The following is a 21,141-nucleotide window of genomic DNA, read 5'->3' on the forward strand; positions in this document are numbered from 1 at the left end:
CATGGTCAACGTTAGCTTGTTAACATTAGCCTTCTACATCTAGCAACATATTGAACTTCCATCCTCTCATGCCAGGGACACAATGTATGAATTAATGGTTGGATCAGATTTGCCATAATAATCATTGGCCAGGACGGAGAATTAAGTAAAACCACAAGTCCAAATCCCCATCTCCATCCACGGCTAATTTAGGAAAGGGACAATTTTAGGTAGCTAGCTAGCCAGCCACCACAACGAGATGCAACAATTCAAGTTGTTTCTGTCAATGACATATGCGCTCAACGAGATTTGATAGGAGTGACGCCAAATCCAAAATCCTGGCTTCCCTTTACACTTTTTTTTGGTGCACCAGGACCATTCACAGTTGAGCTCACTCAGTTTAGCTCTATGCTGATTGGCACATTTTTTATACTTTTTTTGTCAAGGGAGGCCAAATGCTCACTGGCTTCCCTTGCCTTCAGTGCTACATGTGGCAACAATGTCATACTTGTTTGGACCAGACAGCATCAGATAGATGGCCTACACATACAGAGACTGGGGCGTTGTTTCGCTCGCTCTGATGCTTTCTCCGGTGAGATACATTCAGCCTCTTGTGAATTGAACGAAAATTATGAAACACAGAGAGACAAAAATAAAATAATGTATGTTCTTTTCCTGGTCATTTTTTTTGGGAAGGCTGGCTTCCCTTGGCATCCATGAATACACTCCACTGTCACACCTATGCCTGCTAACAGTTCCATTTACAAATTATCATTGCGCCTCCATAACAATATCATGTTCATGTTGTTGCCCGAATCATCTCTTGTGCTTATCTCAATTTGCACATTATTCCCCCTTGCTTCCAGCATTTAGTTTGGTACAGCGGGTGTTAATATAAGCCTCACTGTCTGCCTGTCTGACCTCGGAAACAATGTTTCACTTCTGAATTTCGATCTCTGTAGTACACCAGATTTTTGTCCGGAATATATCTTCTGATGAAAGAATGAAATTGTATCTATTGACTTATCAAAACAACGTTTTCATTAAAATGTGTAAATCATTGTTATTTTATCGCGTCGGGCAGAACAATGCCATTTACCTGAGTGCATTAATGATACAGCACTGCCTTTTGTGCATTATTGCTTAATTATATGGCAAATGTGGACAGTATACAGTAAGGCATACTGTACCTGCTGGCACCTGCTCATATAGATATTAATAACATTGAAAACATGGAAAACATGTTACATCATGTGATGCACTTAATTGACTTTTTACCCTAACAGTGTTCATCTCTCGCTCTCTTTCTCAGAACATTTTGGGACCGTTTGTAGCAGAGACGCCGGATAACGTGTGGCGAGACAGCATTTGCCACAGTACTTTTCAATATGAAAAATGAAAGCTACAAAAATACACTTTAGCGTTCTTCTTGGCTAGCCTACTATAGTCCAATATCTATTTTGGAAAGCAATTGTCTTAAAGGGGCAGCATCCTGTTTTGAGATGTACATTTGTTTCTCTCAAAATGACATAGAGTCAAAAATGAATGCAATAAAAATAAAAATAAATGAGTAATGACTTACATTGCAAAATTATATTAAAGATATTGTTAACACATCATAACCAAATAACCAAACTAAATGACACCAATGCATTTAAAAACTACACCATGGTCGGGTCAGTGAGTAAAAAAGTTAAATGTTGGATCCTGTCATAGCCTACGAATAGGACCCAGAGTTTTACCTGACAAGGCCATGAGATCAGGAAGAACTCCAGGCACCAGAAAAGACACATGAATTTTGCCACACCGCTTTTGAACCTGTGGTGCCATCTCTGGTTTGTAGATTAAAGTCTACCAGCCCTGATCTGTAGGGAGAGACACCTGCATGTCCACTGACATAGCCTACCATTGCATTTTAGAGAGTGATCTATCGGCCGAGGAGCAACAAGCTAGCGCTTGTCTAGTGCACCAGAGAAAGCCACCCATGCTCTAGTATAGTAGCAACATGGTCACATCAGAGGGGGAAAGTTTGGGGACCGTTCAAAGAGGTTGATCTAGGATCAAGAATTGATCTAGGATCAGAGGGCAATGTCTACCTACTCCATGCAAACCACTGCTCCGATTGCCTAGTGTCTTCTCAAAGCTGCTGTGCCAATGGGGTGGGGCACGCAGAGCACCCAAGTCTGTCGAGAGACTACGGATTTCACTGCTCTAAATGTATACCTAAAATGTTCCTTGCCGCTGATGCGGGGTCAGATACTTTCATCCCCCTAATGGTTAAGTTTAGGGTTGTGGGTAGGTTGATTTAATGGTAGATCTGTTAAGAGGCAATATCTCTGATTATCCTGACCTGAGCTGCTCCTGTGGTGGGTGTATGATTGCACTGCAGCGGTGCTCAGCCTCCAGACAGGTCAGTAGTCACACATTAACTTCCAATGACTCGTTTCTGAGATTGCACTGAAAGTTCCATCAGGCGGAGAGAACGGGGTCTTTCTCGTGATATCCAAATTGGTAGTTACAGTCTTGTCCCATCGCTGCAACTCCCCTACGGACTCAGGAGAGGTGAAGGCCGAGAGCCATGCGTCCTCCGAAACACGACCCTGCCAAGCTGCACTGCTTCTTGACACACTGCTCGCTTAACCCGGAAGCCAGCCGTACCAATGTGTCTTTCTCCCTTTTTTACGTGACAGGGGGAGAGGATCTGAGCTTAGCCGCTGCAGAGCTGAATAATCGTGTTAACCTAGCTGGGTTTACTGAATTACCTGCAAATTGCGTTCAGGTCTTTTAGATATGGAATAGAAATAGTAAAGTTGTGGCTTGTTTCTGGTGTCCACTTTAGGACATCATCATACCTGTCCGTTTCTCTGAACACCTCAGTGTCACGGTCAGCTATGCTCCTTCCATAGGAGGCTGCTCAGAACAGAGGATGTGAGTGGAGTGGAGCGAGGAGCTTAGCGTGCGTCAGTTGGCTGGAGCAGATTTTTTAAACAATTGGGGGAGCATCGGCCTTCTCTCCCGCTCCAATTAAGCCTATTCTGTTGTATTTATTTAGCCTACCCCACCACTAATGCACAGAGATGTTGATATGAGTCGACCAATACATAGGTCAATGTAACAGTGTTGCTTCAGTCACCCTCTCCTAACCCTAACCTGGGGTCAAACCAGGAACACATCGACAACAGTTACCCTCAAAGCATCGTTACCTATCGCTCCACGCAGAGCAAGGGAAACAACTACTTAAAGGTCTCAGAGCGAGTGACGTCAGTGATTGAAATGCCACTAGCACACACCGCTAATTAGCCAGCCATTTCACACTGGTTACATTTGCAACAGTGCTGAAGTTTTCTATCAACTGTAAAATGTGAGCACAACAGAGCCAGTTACAACTGAAGTATCTGATCATCAATAGATTAGAGAGAAATGATTATTTGACAGAGTGCCCACATAGCCTATTATCAGATATGGGTCCTTGTTTAATAGCCTACGGCCGTTTTTTTTCCTGTGAGCACAGAGATTATTTGTGGAGTGGGCGAAAAGATGTTGAGCACCGGAGCGGTGCGCAAATACCACTCAGTGAGCGATGAGTGGGATTTCCAACAGCTCAACTCTGCTCACATACTCTGGCTCATAATAATGGCCGTAACGGAGCTAATGGTATGTCATTAAACACATGGAAACCATGTATTTTATGTATTTGATACCATTCCACTCCAGCCATTACCACGAGCCTGTCCTCCCCAACCAACCTCCTGTGGCACGGTTCCATTCCTAGAAATGAAAAGAGGAGAAGTAAGGGATGCCCTTCACGTCCTGCACAGAAGGAGGAGCGAAGCCGGGTCAACAACCTCACCTGTTTGATCAGCTGCAGATGCCCCTCTTTCAAACTCTGACCTTTGCTCTCACAGGTGTTCCAGAACAAGGGGCATGGAGGTCAACAAGGGTTGAAAGGTCAACAAAGTATAAACAATGGGGGCCCCAGAGAATTATGGATGTAATGGAAGTTAGATAGTATATCTACCCCACCTCTGGGTAGTCTACATAACTGAAGTTGGGACTTTGACTTCCCAGAATGATTAAAGGGATACTGTGAGATTCTGGCAATTAAGTCATTTTTCTACTTACCCAGAGTCAGATGAACTTGTGGATAAAATGTTATGTCTGCATGCAGTATGAAGGAAGTTAATAGGTAGTTTTGTGAAGCAATGCTAACTAGCGTTAGTACAATGACTGGAAGTCTACAAGTACAGTAGAAATGGTATCCAAGAGTTCATTGGACTCTGGGTAAGTAAAAAATTAAGCTTAATTGCCAGAATCTTGCAGTGTCCCTTTAACCTGATCTGACATTTTAATTAGATTTTGATAAAAATCCAATGTACTGGGTTCTGGGAATCTAGAAATAACCATACAAATACTCCAAAATGTATTCAAGACAGTTGTATGCAACAAGATCCCATTGCAAACTTCTCACTCAGACCAGAACTCCACAGCTTGATAGCTCTCCCACTGTTAGGATTCTTAGCTCACGGCAAAGTTGATGAAACCCTGTGGCAGACATATCTAGTCTGTGGGTAAAGGTCTAAAACAGATTAGTAATATTGGACATGGCCCCAATCAGAAGCTACTTGTTACCTCTCCCTCATATCTGACTGACGAGATAGATATTAGTTATGTTATAACAGCGCCCCCTAGCCGTCTGCTGGGCTAGTAGGAGTAATAACACCAATGGCACCACCCATTGCTTACACTGACCCAGAACGTTCAGTACATTGGGGCGGGGGTATCAAGAAATGCTCATCATCACCAACACTATACTTCTGAGGTTGTGGTCACAATTTAGACAGATTGCGGATACACACAACATAGACAAATACATGGTAGAAATGGAATAGAACAAACAAGCCAAGTTTCCCTTTGTTTTGATGATTATATTTCAGCATCTTTTCTTGGAAATGGGGCAGTATATATATAAAAAAAGAAAAATATATATATATACCGACTAAGACTAAATGTCAATCGCTACACCACTCCTGTAGTGCAGGTTGACAGTTGAGGACCCCACACCCCCAAAAAAATCCCTTGAACGACCCTCCACCCCTCTCCATCGATTCCTGTATTCAAAGTCACCTCCTCACCCAATCAACATGTAGAAGAGCAAATTTGGGAACAAATCGGAGCTCAAGGTCAGAGTTCAAGTCCCTCCTTTACCTGGCGGTAAGTGTTCATGAATCAAAAAATAAGTATTAACTTCAAAAAAATATCTGACTTTTGACATCCTTCAGGGGGATAATAGTCTGTAAAGTCTTCCTGAGCCAACTGATGCCAGCTCTGATCATTATTGGGGGCCTCAGCTTATTTCTAACAGTATCATTAATGTGTTCTACTCCGATTGGTTTATTACCTCCGAATAAAACTAAAATCAGAATAGAATCCATTCGGTAATTGAAGATGAACAACAATGCCTACTAAAAAGAGTACACAGGCCAGTCACTTCTTCCCAGTGGAATGATGGGTAATGAAGTCCATCCACAGTTTGGCGTCCCCAAATAGGGGCATGGTCTAATTCCAAAAGAACAAAAGCTCAGGGGTAGCAGCCTGTAATGTCCTCCCGGGTCACTGGTGATATGGGCGTGGTCTGAAGATAGAAAATGCATGGCTTAGTTCCTCTCCTGCACAAATACAGTCTCCTGTGGACAAAGCCCTGCCTCCTGCAGTGTGATGTCATAGTCCAAGTGGGCCAGCTTCCGTCGGGGGAAGTTGGTGACGAGCTCGAAGCGTTCGTTGGGGTAACCCTTCGACTGGACATGTCTAACCAGAGCCTGGAGGGGGTGGAGGACACAGTGGAAGGTAGGTAACAAGTCATGGTAACGCTTTACTAAATAATGCTTTATAACTGCTTTATAAAGAGTTATATGCATGTATGAGCCTTTATAATGTCTTATAATCAGGCTTATAATATGTTAATGTTCACTACATGACCAAAAGTATGTGGACACCTGCTCATCGAACATCTCATTCCAAAATCATGGGCAATAATATGGAGTTGGTTCCCCCTTGGCTGCTACAACAGCCTCCACTCTTCTGGGAAGGCTTTCCAATAGATGTTGGAACATTGTTGCGGGTACTTGCTTCCATTCAGAAACAAGAGCATTAGTGAGGTCGGGCACTGATGTTTGGCGATTAGGCCTGGCTCGCAGTCTGCGTTCCAATTCATCCCAAAGGTGTTTGATGGGGTTGAGGTCAGGGCTCTGTGCAGGCCAGTCAAGTTCTTCCACACCGATCTCGACAAACCATTTCTGTATGGACCTCGCTTTGTCCATGGGGGCATTGTCATGCTGAAACAGGAAAGGGCCTTCTCCAAACTGTTGCCACACAGTTGGAAGCACAGAATCGTCTAGAATGTCATTGTATGCTGTAGCGTTTAGATTTCCCTTCACTGGAACAAAGCGGCCTAGCCCAAACTATGAAAAACAGCCCCAGACCATTATTCCTCCTCCACCAAACTTTACAGTCAGCACTAGGCAGGTAGCGTTCTCCTGGCATCCGCCAAACCCAGATTCGTCCGTCGGACTGCCAGAAGGTGAAGAGTGATTCGTCACTCCAGAGAATGCATTTCCACTGCTCCAGAGTTCAATGGCGGCGAGCTTTACACCACTCCAGCAGACGCTTGGCATTGCACATGGTGATCTTAGGCTTGTGTGCAGCTGCTCGGCCATGGAAACCCATTTCATGAAGCTCCCAACGAACAGTTATTGTGCTGACGTTGCTTCCAGAGGCAGTTTGGAACTCGGTAGTGAGTGTTGCAACCGAGGACAGACGATTTGTATGCGCTTCAGCAATCAACGGTCCCGTTCTGTGAGCTTGTGTGGCCTACCACTTCGCGGCTGAGCCATTGTTGCTCCTAGACGTTTCCACTTCACAATAACAGCACTTATAGTTGACCGAGGCAGCTCCAGCAGGGCAGAAATTTGACAAACTGACTTGTTGGAAAGGTGACGACGCCACGTTGAAAGTCACTGAAATTCTACTGCCAATGTTTGTCTATGGGGATTGCATGGCTGTGTGCTCAATTGTATACACCTGTTAGCAATGGGTGTGGCTTAAATAGCTGAATCCACTCATTTGAAGGTGTGTCCACATACTTTTGTATATATAGTGTACCAGGGGTTGGGGTCAGCTGCATTTCCACTCAGTCAATTCAGGTGATAAATTGAACATCAATTCTTGAACTGAAAATTGACCAGGATTTTGTTGTGGACTTTTGTTTTTTTTCATTAACTGAATTGAACACAAGGCCTAACACAAGAGTACATTCTCACCATAAGCTTGGCCTTGGACGACAGGGCGATATGCTCTCTCTGTCCGTCTGGGTAGCGCAGCATCAGTCTGGCCTTGGGACCTGGAGATACAATACAGAAAGAGTGCAGTCAGAGTAGGGATGGATGAAGAAGTAGTCGTAGATACACACACACAATCTCAACATTCACATCCAGACACTTGAACATGATGCACAGACACACACAGGCATAATTTTAGTACCATTGTCATGAAGGCAGTCGATGTCTGAGGTTTCCGTCTTAACAGATTTGGAGCTTTGGCCCATTGAGGTGCGATGGTTCTCCCCAGAACGATGCTCTGAATCTGGGGCGGCCTGGGAGCGGGCCGGGGCGGCCACCGGAGGCTCCAGGTGGTTCTTTTTGCTCTCCTCTTTCCTGTGGCTGTTCTCTTTGTGAGGAGACTTCCTGTGACGGGCGGGAGGGCTGTCCGGCCGTGGCGGGGGCTGGGGGGCTACAGCTGCAGATGTGGGAGGGGCTGGTCCAGGAGGGGTGTGTCCACCCGTGGAGCAGGAGCTGCCCTCCTGGGGTTCTGTTGTCTCGTTGTCCGAGCCGTCGACGGAGATGTGGCCCTCGCTGTCAGAGAAGGGCTCCGCGTCCGAGTCTCCGTCCGAGTCTGCATCTACAGAGCGGGGGGAGTTGGGGAGGTCGGGGGCGGAGGAGGACTCATAGTGGGTCTCCTGGAGAGACGCTTTGATGGCTGCCTCCAACTGGCTGTCCTCACTGGCGTCTATCAGACTTTCCTGAGAGAGGGGGAGAAACAGACAGAAGAGAGAGACCGAGAAAGAGAATACATCAAACAGTGATGAGGAGAGAGAGCGTGAACAGAGTGAGAGAATAAAGTGATAATGTGACTGTAATGAGCAATATGGACAGTATTTAAGAAGATGAAAAAGAGAGAGTGAACAGAGACTCACGGAGCGGGCCCGTTTGGCCAGGGGCGGGTGGCTGGACGCCGGGCCGTCTAGCTGGCCGTGTTCCGTCAGAAAGCCTGTCACCTGTTCCAGAAACGACCCGACATCCAACTGGTTCCACTCCACCATCTTCTGACCTGCAGAACGGTCAAACATGAGCATCGTCAGTAAGACTTTCAAAACCTTTTTAGTATTAGTAACTGTTTAAACACTCAGAAACCCAGAGCAGGCCTCACCTGTGCGGGGGTCCAAAATGGAGATATAGGGAAACTTATTGAGCTTGTAGAACTGGATATACCTCTGTCCCTCTTCACTGTCATGGTATACCTGTCAATACACACGTGCACACACACATATAAATGCAGACACACACACAGCAGGCCAGCTTCCCTCAACACACCTCTACGGCACACAGTGTATACGCGTGTGTGTGCGTGTGTGTGGATGTGACAGCTTGTGTATGCATGAGAGTTACGAAGGAGAAAAACAAAGTTACAGTAGCTCGTCCAATCGGTGACAGATTTTCATGCGAATATTCAAAAAATGTGCATAAAGAAAATGTGCATTTTCCCACCAGTGGTGTTTCCACTAAATAGGACTTGTTAAAGATAACAATCAGTGCGTGAAGACTTAGTGCACATAAAATGTACTTTTTTGCTTAAGTTCTCATGTACCGAATAAAAATCAAAAGTTCAATGTGTTTCCATCGCATTTTCAACTCTACCGATAGTTTTGTCACAAAACTTGTTGCATTAAATAGCAAATGTGCCTCCTCTGGTCTTAGCACGTACGCTCTAGCCAACAGCTGGCAGACAGTGTGGGTAGGCAGTCTACATGATGACATTATTATGGATAAGAGAGAGAATATTTGTATTTGTCAAATGGCAGTCAAGCATCGGTCATCATGTTACCAGAATAAGAACTTCGATATTTATTGGAAAGGAGCATCAAGATCACTGTGCACTTTCACCACCCTGTGAAGTTCATCATAACTTATTTCATATGTAGCCTAATAAACTGCATGGTTACCCGAGTCAAGTTAACTTCGATATGATGGTTATTTGAAAGGGATCTTAAAACACATATTTTTAGCTTTGCTTTTCCATAGGGTGCTTTCAGTTTTAAATTGTTTATTATTTTATTTTTTGTTATCCTCATGTTTTTGTGTAGTAAATATTTCAGTTTTTATTTATTGTTTGTTTTTTCCTGTGAAGCGCATTGTGTTGCATGTCTGAAATTTGATATATAAATAAAGCTTGATTTGATGTGTGAGTGCACGTTCATCTCCATCTGTGTGCACACTGCATACCTGCCAGAATATGAAGTGCTCCCTGATGATGGTCCGGACCGCGTCGTTGCTCCACACGTCTCTGTTGAGACACTGGCAGGCAAAGTCCTGCACATTCTGGATGTTGATCATCAGCCACTTGTTCTCCAGCTGACCACAGTCCTTCGCCTAGAGAGAGAAAGGAGCCGGATAGGTATGAGCAATATGGTAATAGCGCCACCTTGCCCTCTGGTAGGCTAGGTGGAATTGTTGCCGTACTGCTTAGAAACCTATTCAATCCTTTCAGCTAAGGGTGGTTTGGATGAGGGTTGACTGATAGTCCTCCAGGTCTAGGGAGCTTGGGTGTCCAGGGGGGAGGGGGCTCCTCACCGTCTCGAAGCTGCCTTTGTGCATGAGCTCGACGGGGGGCCGGAACAGATCCGCCAGGGTGCTGAGCTTCTTGTCCACCGCACTGCCGTTCCTTAGCTCCTGCTCCTGGCGGACTGAGGGAGGGCAGAAAAGCTGTTAGCGTATACAGTGAGCTCCAAAAGTATTGGGACAGTGACACATTTCTTGTTGTTTTGGCTCTGTACTCCAGCACTTTGGATTTGAAATCATACAATGACTTTTGGAGCTCACTGTATAAGACAACCTGACCATGATCACAACACAAGTACTGCTTTAAGTAGTGCTTTGCCTGATGCCTGAGAGCTGGGTGGCACAATTCAGCAACATGGTTTTAGCACACAAACCCCCATTCTATGCAAACACACACACACACACACACAGACACATGTACACAAATACAGGTAGGCTACTTACTGGTTTCTGTTTGGAAGTCCCTAAAACCGTCAAATATGGACCGGGCAGGTCTTCGTCGTTTTGGCGCTGCGAGAGTTATGGATGCAGAGAGAGTGACAGACAGTTAGATGGACTGAGACGGCTACAGGGGGAAACAGAGGGAGCGCCATTGAGATCAAGTTGTAGTGAGGTAGGCTAAATGATGGGGTGGCACTTCAGAACTGTACCTCCAAACATAGGCTCTGGCTCCACCAGTATGTCCTGCTTCTGAGGGATGGGCGCCCGCACTTCGTCACTACAAAAACAGACAGACAATATTCAACTTCAACTCCAGGAGAGCAGACCTTTCTTTTTCTTATTAACATGCTTTTAATTAAAAACAGCAGGGCCAGTATTGGCGATCTCAAAGTATGGGTTTGTTTCAACACAGGCTCTAAACAGGACTCTGCAGTGGTGGTTGGTGCGATGGAGCAGGCCACTGACTCACTCTGCGGGGGGAGCTCTGCTGCTGGAGGCCCCTGCTGAACTGGAGCTGGTGCTGGGCTCCTCTGCGATCCCCCCTCCGTCCAGGAACATGGACACTGCCATTTCTAGATTGTTGTTGCATGCTTCTAGCATATGCTTCCCCACACTCTCTGTGGCACCTGGGACAGTGTAGTAGCAGGCATGGAACACACACACACAGACTTAAAACACTGAAATATCAAATGTGGATATTAAAAAAAGTTATCTGATGATTTAAAAATGGGAAATATATTTTCATGCATTGAATAATTTATTGGTTGGTTGACATAATCCCTATTATGAAATGTTTTCCGAGCTCTGAACCCCAAGGATCACTCACAAAAACATCGGACGGTTGTGCGCATGCGTTGTTCTTGTTTGAGCAACGCACTGGCAGAACAGAATAATGCCTGGCACTTTCACTATGTGAATGGTTAATCTCCGTGCATGGTAATCAAGAACTGCGTAAAATGTTGTGCAGTTTACCTGCAATCTAAACTTCCATGCAAGCATTGCTGGATATATAGATGGTTAGAGTTTATCATGTTCACTGCGCATGTCCGTTTCACTTTTCAAGTATTCTCGACAGAGAACATGGATACTGTCACACAAAAAAATGGGATGTATTTGGCCAAATTGCCATCTATATCTACATAATATAGAAACACTAAATTACCATTTTAGCCATGCAAACTTTGTGTAACGGTAACTTTAGCAGAGAGAGGCTGGTCCGGTGCTTCCGATCGCTTCTTGAACATGACAGGCGGGAGATGTTCCAGCCACCATTGCACTATAAGGCGGAACCTAGGCTAGGTTAGCTCGACTAGATAGATGTTCATGTTGTACCCAACGCCCATTCCACTAACACAAGACAACATGGCTAACGTTAGCTATTGCACCTCCAGATAGTCTAAATGACTTTTGGGGAAACTCTAGAAAGCAATTTTTGCGTGAGGCATCACCCCAAGACAATTCTAGTATTTCCTGTGGGTAATTTTATGTTAAGTTAGCTGCTCTATTCTGGTGATCACACACACTTGACGGTCGTGTGCTCCAGTTCGTTTTTCCCTTGATGACAGGGGGCAGTAAGCACTGATGCCCCGTTAGAGTTTCCTGCGCAGCTTTCTGTGATGCTTGGGCGACATGACTCTTTTTGGAACATAACTCATGAACAATGAACATTGCAAGAATTAAATGAAAAATATTTTTTTTACCTGTAATCGCTGTGAATTGTTGTATTAACCCATTCACCGCCGGAGCTGATCCATCCCCGAGCGCCGCCATCTTACCGCGACCAACAACAACACAAATGATTCACGTACGTACTGCCGTTGTGTACTCGCGAGCTTTGTCTAGATGCCTGTGTCACAGAAAGACTCGTGTTCGATTGTGGGTAATGTATTTCATTGCCCTGTCTCTGGTTTGACTACATTGGCTGAGTAGTAGGCCCGTACAGTTTACCAAGCTACCAATTACATAGCCTACCCTAAAGCTACCCTTAAGAAAATGTGTTTACTTAACTAACATTACTTTGAAAAAGTAGTTCACTACATCCAAACTACTATGTGAAAAATGATCATATCTAAAGATTAAATTGCAAGAACATCACTCTGGAGTCAGATGTTGACAGAATGTGTAATTTAGTGTGTTAAACACAAAAACCATTTCAAATGAGAATTAGACAGGTCTGATGCCAAAAAAGAAAGGAAATTCTTGCCTACCCATATTATTTTATTTTGGCCCAAAAAGTAGTGTAGTTCCAGTAGTTAGGTACACCGCTACATCAGTGGCGGCTGCTGAGGGGAGAACGGCTCATAATAACAGCTGGAACGGCGCAAATGGAATGGCATCAAACATTCCACTGATTCTGCTCCAGCCATTACCATGAGCCCATCCTCCCCACTTAAGGTGCCACCAACCTCCTGTGTGCTACATGGCTGAAAAGTAATGACTTACTAAAAACACTACCAAGATTTGAACTTAGTTAAACTACCACCAAACTACTGCAAAATGTAGTTAAATTACTAGTTGAACTACAAGGGTATCCTTTTAAGTGAAACTGTTATGTTCTCCTCTCTTCACAGTACTGACAATAGTACAGTAGTTGTAGTCAGTACATGTAAGATATTTTATACAGTGCATGCATAAGGCTGCGTTTACACAGGCAGTTTTTCCCCCCCCACTAATTGATCTTTTGACCAATCAAATCAGTTCTTTACATATCAGATATTTTTCGGGGCTGATCTAATTGGTCAAAAGTATTGGGCTGCCTGTGTAAACACAGCCATAGTGGCTTACAATCTATTCACTAATATGTCAGTTTAGTGGTGTAAGCATTTGTAGGAAAACATCTAATTTGAAGTAACTTTATTATTTAGTCTTTTATAATACAATCAGTTCAAAAACAGTCAACGAAGTGCTTTGTCAAACATAACTAAAAATGAGCAAAAAATTAAAGTGATTTGTGTGGCATTGTTCTCTGAACCCATCGGAGGGACTGGGACTAGTGGGGCAGATATAAATCCCTTGTATAGAACTGTCAACTTGTCTAGCAAAGGGAGGAGTCAATAGTTGAAATTCTATACATTTTATTTCTATCTGTAACATTCCAAATGAATAAGCCCCAGTTGTATGGGTAACCTTTCACTATTCAGGTAAGAATAGAAGTTGTCCCTAACCACTGATACAGGGTCATTCCACTAGTGGTTTAGGTTCAAATCTGATTTGGGTACAGAAAGTTTATCTGATCCTAGATCTGTGGTTAGAGGCAACTTCTGACTCTGTTGGTGCACTGCATGAACATACAGATCCTGAGCAATCTGGTAAAAAAACATTTTACACCACAAACACACTCCTTCCCTTCCACATACCACACATTTATTCAGACAGACCCCACTGATACAGGTCAATAGGTCATCTGAGCCCATTTCTGTTCCAAGAACACTGTTCACTTCTGTTCCAAGTTTCCCTTGAAGTGTCCCAGTAAGTGCAAACTATAGGTGACTCCATAAATGTATATGCATGGGCTTTTCACTTTGATGGAAACATGATTACAGATTGTCATATTTTCCTTAATCCATCATCTCAAAACATGAGGATCATTGCCTGAAAATAAAGGAGTGCTGAATGTCACCACCACTGAATGTCAGTTGCTTTTGACAGCGGTAAGATTTACTTATGGACTAATACACTGAAAAAAAACAAACGCAACATGTAAAGTGTTGATCTCATGTTTCATGAGCTGAAATAAAAGTTGGCTGAAATTTTTAATACGCACAAAAAGCTTATATTTCTCTCAGATTTTGTGCACACATTTGTTTACATCCCTGTTAGTGAGCATTTCTCCTTTGCCAAGATAATCCATCCACCTGACAGGTGTGGCATATCAAAAAGCTGATTAAACAGCATGATCATTACACAGGTGCACCTTGTGCTGGGGACAATAGAAAGCCACTCTAAAATATGCAGTTTTGTTACACAATACAATGCCACAGATGTCTCAAGTTGAGGAGGCGAGCAATTGGCATGCTGACTGCAGGAATGTCCACCAGAGCTGTTTCCAGAGAATTGAATGTTCATTTCTCTACCATAAGCCGCCTCCGTCGTTTTAGAGAATTTGGCAGTACGTCCAACCGACCTCACAACCGCAGACCACGTGTATGGCGTTGTGTGGGCGAACAGTTTGCTGAAGTCAACGTTGTGAACAGACTGCCCCATGGTGGCGGTGGGGTTACGGTATGGGCAGGCATAAGCTACGGACAACAAACACAATTGCATTTTATCGATGGCAATTTGAATGCACAGGGATACCGTGACAAAATCCTGAGGCCCATTGTCGTGCCATTCATCCGCCGTCATCACCTCATGTTTCAGCATGATAATGCACGGACCCATGTCGCAAAGATCTGTACACAATTCCTGGAAGCTGAACATGTCCCAGTTCTTCTATGGCCTGCATACGCAGACATGTCCCCCATTGAGCATGTTTGGGATGCTCTGGATCGACATGTATGACAGTGTGTTCCAGTACCCGCCAATATCCAGAAACTTCTCACAGCCATTGAAGAGGAGAGGGACAATATTCTACAGGCCACAATCAACAGCCTGATCAACTCTGCAAAGGAGATGTCGCGCTGCATGAGGCAAATGGTGGTCACACCAGATACTGACTGGTTTTCTGATCCACCCCCTACTATATATATTTTTTTTTTCAAAAGGTATCTGTGACCAACAGATGCATATCTGTATTCCCAGTCATGTGAAATCCATAAATTAGGGCCTAATGAATTTATTTCAGTTGACTGATTTCCTTATATGAACTGTAAATTGTTAAATTCATTTTTTTCAGTATAGCTCAGATTGCAGAGTAATTTGAATTAGGACATTGAATCAAAGACCAAGTTTGATTATTTACAATCAAAAGGGATGTTGACCCATTCAAAACATATCTGTTTCATAAAAAACTAAATAAAAAACAAAAAACAAACCAATGAAATCCTATGGCAAAATCCCACTCCTCCCCTTGACATGTGGTTCTACTCTCTGGTCTATGGTAACTGGGTCATGTTCATTAGGAAGAAACACAAAACAGAGTAACTATCTGATCTTGTCCAAGAAACGCTTGTTTCCGTTTTGCCCCATTGCAGAATGCTCTGCTACGTTTATTCCTAATGCACAAACCCCTGGTTTGTTTCTTGGTGTAGCCATGATTTAGCACTCAGAACAGCACATTTGCTTTATTGTCCCGAAGCCGAACAGTTTCAGCTAGAGTACAAAGAGTACGCTTCTTTGATGTGACAGGGCATTAATTAAGTTAAATCCTTCACTTTGAACAATAGACCACGAGACAGTGTCTGTTTGCAATGTAGCTACAATATGAGGGCAGCTTAGTGTTATGATGAGCTAAATATGCCCCTAGCAAACACATCGACATGGACCCCGTGTCAGCACCACTAAAGGCAGCAGCTACCATAGTGTCACATTCTGTTTTACACATTTAATCATTCAAATTCTTTAAAATAATATAAACAAATAAGACTGACATCTGGTGAGTGTAGACCTTCCTGAAGCTAACGCGATGACCACTCAAATAGACCATCAGAAACACCTCCTTGCCAGGTGCAGAGCAACTTCAATAACAAAGAGAGAAAACAGACTGCCTTCTCCTTTCTATCCCTCCAGACAAAAGGACAATCAGGCAGTGTGATCATTCCCTACTCCACATCCAAAGGGGGGGAAAGAGGGAGAAAAGAGAGGTAGGGGAGGACAGAGAGGGGAGGGGGGAGGACAGAAAGGGGAGGGGGGAGGACAGAGAGGGGAGGGGGGAGGACAGAGAGGGGAGGGGGGGTCCTTTTGACATCCCTGCAGCTCACACTCCTCCCAGCCCCTATCCAGTCCAATTCTGGGAATAAATTAATAAGATTAACATAATACCATAGGTCAGGTGGTGTGCGTGAGTGTAAGTGCGTGAGTATGTACATGCGTGCTTGTGTGTTTTACATGACAGAGGGTAAGGCAGGAGAAAAGTGATGGTCGGAATGTGTGCGTGTGTGTTGGAGTGTGTGTGGTATACAAGGACACTCGTGTGTATCTGTAGGTGTGTGCCTGTGGTGAATTAGTCTTGAGTGCAGTAAGCAGAGGTCCATTTTGCGGTTGCAGGGGAAGAACGGTGAGTGGAGGGACACTGAGGTGGGAGTGTGAACCGGTCAAAAGCGGATGAAGGTGGCATCGATCTGGCGTACGGTGGGCAGAGCCAGCATAATCTTCCTGCGATATTGGGGGTCTTTCTGTAAGGGGTTCCTCTCCAGGTACACAGTCTCCAGGGCCTTGGCGCTCTTCAGTTCATCCAGATCTGACCAGTTCTCTATCTGATTATCATTCATCTGGGAAAGATGAGTTGACATGTTATTCAAATACGTTTTCCAATCTGCAACAGACCAATTTTTTCCTCCAACAAGTGACAGTGCTCTATTTTTTATTATAAAACTGGGTGGTTCGAGCCCTGAATGCTGATTGGCTGAAAGCCGTGGTATATCAGACCGTTTCTTGTTACTGCTCTAATTACATTGGTAACCATTTTGTAATAGCAATAAGGCACCTCAGGTGTTTGTGGTATATTGCCAATATACCACAGCTAAGGGCTGTATGGAGGCAGGCGTTGCATCGTGCGTAAGAACAGCCCTTAGCCGTGGTACATAGGCCATATACCACACACCCCCAGGACTTATTGCTTAAATGACTCATCCATTCTTTCTCTTTCCTATTCACCATGAACCTTAAAATCTCTCTTTTCCTCTTACCCAGAATTCCTGTAGGTCTGTTAGATGGCTGATGTTTTCGATTTTCTTTACCCGGTTGGCTGCGATGTCCAGAGTTGTGAGCTTTTTCTATATGTGGACAAACAGCATCAAATTGAGACACACTTCGATTTGATTTATGAAACTATTATTGGCATTGAACTAGCGTGCAGACACCGATTCAACATGGATTTTGCAATAACTACAGTACATGTAATTGCAAATGACTACATGCATTGGCTGTGTGTAGAGCATTTTACCACATCACTTCATTGGGTTATTGGGCTTCCATAAACATTGCATTCCTGCTGTAATTTTATCAGTCGCCATGGCAATGTGCATGGCCCTACAGTCATGTGGTTGCCATTGACAGTGACTCACGTTGTTCTCCAGGCCCTCAATGACCTCGATGCCATTGTGACTCAGGTAGAGCTCCTTCAGGTTGACCAGACCCTGCAGACCCTCCATCTTGGTGATGCGGTTACTCTGGAGAGAAAGGAACACAACATATCCTCAGAGACCAACATCCACTTGTCTTTCATAATGTACCGTCATCATGAGTAGATGTATTTCTACAGTTCAGGGCGACTAAACAGCACAAACAACCGAGTTGGGTCACTAAAGCAAGAAAATGTGCGTGCAACATTTCTGCAGTGTATTCAGTGTTTTCAAACACATTAATACATTACAGGAAGCAGTAGTGATGTGTTGTGTGTCAGGGTTGGGGTCAATTCAGAAAGTAAACCAAATTCAAATTCCAAATTGAAAATAATTGGAATTTCAGTGCACTTCCAGAATTGAAATGGAATTGACCCCAACCATGGTGTGTGTGTACCTGGATGCTGAGGACTGTCAGGTTGTGAAGGCCCTCCAGATGCTGCAGCTGAGTGATCTTATTGGTGCCCAGAAACAGACTTGTCAAGGAGGAAAGCCCGTCCAAGTTCTCTATTAGCTGGAAACACACAAAGGAGGCACGCACACAAATTAGGGCAATCATTCCTCACCTCTTTAAAGCAACAACGACTTTCTGTTGCAGAGTGACTGCCAATTGTGAGACATCACTCAAACCAAATCTATACCAATGCAAAGACATGTATATGTTCTACACTTTCCAATTATATTCCAATGTTATGCCAATATATGATCTACTCATTCCAATTCTATGTGAATATGCAATTGACTGCCTGTGACCCCTGACCCTTGGCCTCTGTCTTACCCGGATGCGGTTGGAGCCCAGCTCCAGCATCTCCAGGCCGGTGAGATGGTCCAGGTTGGCGATGTGGCTGATCTTGTTGTGCAGCAGAAAGAGCTTCTTTAGCCCCGTCAGACGCTCCAGACCCTCCACCTTCCTAAGCAGATTGAAGGAGACGTCCAGCTGACTGGAGATCAGAGTCAAAACACATTCAGGTTTAATTCAACTTTACTGTATTTAAACTTTTTGTGCGAAATGGTGCATGAAGTAACATTTGCTTCAGTCAGTGTATATGGGGAGAGGTTAGTAAAGGTTGGACATTGAGGCAATCTCTAGGTCAGCTGATAGGGAGGGAAACACTGGTGTGTGTGGTACCGTCAGACTCACTCCAGCTCTGTGAGGGTCTGCAGGTTCTCAAGTTTGCGGATCTGGTTGTCATAGAGATCAAGCTCCTTCAGCGTCACTAACGTCTCCAGGTTCTCAATCGTCTTGATCAGGTTCTGCCTTAGAGAGAGCGTCTGGACACACACCACATTTAGCATCAAATCATCTAGTCATACTGTTTGTGCAGACAGTCTCCTTTACTTCATTGTGATTACGTCACCTATGTTCTCTATAAAATAGCCATATTATGTTTTTACAATGTGTGAATGAGACAATAGTCAGCCTACTGACCTTAGCCTTCCTCAACACCTCCAGTCCCTCAATCTTCCCAATACGACAGTGGACAAGATCAACATCCTGGGAATAAGAGAGGGGTAGGTGTTAGGTAGAGAACTACATTGGAATAACATTCATAATTCCATGAGGCAAACTGTTATGGCAACATTTACATTTTTGTCATTTAGCAGACGGTCTTATCCAGAGCGACTTACAGGAGTAATTAGGGTTAAGCACCTTGCTCAAGATTTTTTACCTAGTCTACTCTGGGATTTGAACCAGCAACCGTTCGGTTACTGGCCAAACGCTCTTAACCACCTGCTGCCCTTATAACACTACTCCCCCTCCCTCACCTCTTCCTCTGGGTCCAGGGTTATGGTATCCATTTCAACGGGAGACTCTTCTTTAACTGCTTACAAAAAGAGACATATCAAGGGGTGATTTAACACAACCACAGCATCTAACTAGAGTAACTAGTAACTTCAATTTGTGCTTATGAAGCGTGACACTTGTGTACAACTATAGCTTGTGTCTAGCCCCCACCTGTGGTTGGGGGCTGATTGGGGTCCACCTCCCCATTGATGCTCTTCCTCCTGGTCTCATCATCTCCAGACTCCTCTGACTCTCCCTTCCGGTCCACTGCACACAGAGAACAGATGGAAAGGGGGATACCTAGTCAGTTGTACAACTGAATGCATTCAACCAAAATGTGTCTACCGCATTTAACCCAACCCCTCTGAATCAGAGAGGTGCAGGGGCTGCCTCAATCGACTTTGGCGCCCGGGGAACATTGGGTTAACTGCCTTGTTCAGGGGCAGAAAGACAGAATTTTACCTTGTCAGCTCGGGGATTCGATCCAGCAACCTTCCGGTTACTGGCCCAACGCTCCTACCAGGAACAGGCAGGGTCAATCACTTAAATGTAGTTAGGTTATTATAAAGAAAACGCAAACGCCCATGTAGCAGGCTCACGTGATACCGTGCTCTGACATCTCGTTATGGGTGGCTCTGTCTGCAATCTACTGCTAGCTGATTAGTCGCATGTTCATCATTAGCAAAGTATATTTATACTTAGCTAACTACTACACCTTGTTTTGAACATAGAAAGGTTTTTTTCCCGACTGCATCTGTCTGATATTTTAGATGTTGAAGAATCTGACAGAGCTAGAGGACTGGCCAGCAAGGACCAACCAGCTAGCTAGCGTAGCTTGATAGACCAATCACCATGAAATGTTCCCACTTCAAGAACACTCAGTTGCTAGACTAACTTGCTTGTGAGTGGATGAGACGGTCATTATTTCATAGCTAATGTTAGCTAGTTACATTAAACAAAGGATGCCATTAAAACAAAATACATTAGACATGCTAGTGTAGCTACATAGCTGTTTGCTTGCGCACGAAAACAAGCTGTTATTGAATGATTTATCTAACAAGGTAGCTAGCTACTAGCTAGCTGGCTAACAACATTAGCTACTTAGCTAGCTTAGCATGTTCAGGGAGGGAGGAGACAAAGTAGCACAAAATAAAATCCCCTGGGGGGTGGGAAGATGCGGCTATACATCAATATCAATTTCATCACCCTCATGATAAACTATTTGTAATGCCGTATTTTAAATGTTCACTCACCTTCCATCTCTTGAGGATCTCCAACAGACAGGGTAGCCATGTTTGTTTCTTGATAAACCCTCGCTTTTTTAGTGGTAATCTCCTCAGCCAATCAGGAGGCTGCATCTTTGGTGCGGTCCCTTCCTTCTAAAGGGGTGCCGCCACTGGCCATAATATACCATTCATCCGCTTTGTGTGCGATATTCAAGATCACATTTGCATGAGAAAATATAAAGAAAGACAGAATATGTAGGTCGTGTTTATTCACCGTGGAAAATATAAGAGCTGCGACGCTACCATAAAGAGCAGTGTAATGTCACTTTTTGGCCACAAGATGGTGCCAATCACACATATGTACAAGCGCCACAATCACACAGTTGGAGGACATACAGTACATAGCCCATCAACAAGGGCAGAAAAATATAATAAGAATAGTAGGTTTCAGGGAAGGTCATCCATATCCAGAAACGTGCTATAGGGGGATGGTGTATGAGTTGATGTACTTTATCTACTTCACTGGTATGCCTATGTGACCATCCCTGGGCTATGAATAACAGCAGGGATCGGCAAAAGGCGGCCCGCGGGCCAAAACA

The 21,141-nt window shown here is 44.2% G+C and overlaps 2 protein-coding genes across 2 annotated transcripts; both read right to left on the reverse strand.

Annotated features, from left to right (window-relative positions):
• Window positions 1–4,890: 4,890 nt before the first annotated feature.
• LOC311146701 (UBX domain-containing protein 7-like) lies at window positions 4,891–12,101 on the reverse strand. The gene is made up of 11 exons (XM_084183251.1): window positions 12,011–12,101; window positions 10,780–10,936; window positions 10,520–10,587; window positions 10,314–10,379; window positions 9,882–9,994; window positions 9,534–9,680; window positions 8,461–8,551; window positions 8,228–8,361; window positions 7,516–8,053; window positions 7,296–7,375; window positions 4,891–5,795 (listed from the first exon to the last, which is right to left on the reverse strand). The coding sequence occupies exons 1-11, from the start codon at window positions 12,078–12,080 to the stop codon at window positions 5,634–5,636; spliced, it is 1,626 nt and encodes a 541-aa protein (XP_084039377.1). The 5' UTR covers window positions 12,081–12,101; the 3' UTR covers window positions 4,891–5,633.
• A 1,047-nt stretch (window positions 12,102–13,148) lies between these two features.
• On the reverse strand, window positions 13,149–20,639 carry LOC311146702 (protein phosphatase 1 regulatory subunit 7-like). Its single transcript, XM_084183252.1, has 10 exons — window positions 20,570–20,639; window positions 19,488–19,583; window positions 19,298–19,353; window positions 18,960–19,025; window positions 18,672–18,802; window positions 18,309–18,471; window positions 17,928–18,044; window positions 17,474–17,578; window positions 17,096–17,182; window positions 13,149–16,678 (listed from the first exon to the last, which is right to left on the reverse strand). Exons 1-10 carry the CDS (start codon window positions 20,607–20,609, stop codon window positions 16,502–16,504), a joined length of 1,038 nt encoding a protein of 345 aa, XP_084039378.1. The 5' UTR covers window positions 20,610–20,639; the 3' UTR covers window positions 13,149–16,501.
• Window positions 20,640–21,141: the final 502 nt, after the last annotated feature.

This window comes from Coregonus lavaretus (genome assembly GCF_964263955.1).
Source record: "Coregonus lavaretus genome assembly, chromosome: 19".
NCBI classification, from domain to species: domain Eukaryota; kingdom Metazoa; phylum Chordata; class Actinopteri; order Salmoniformes; family Salmonidae; genus Coregonus; species Coregonus lavaretus.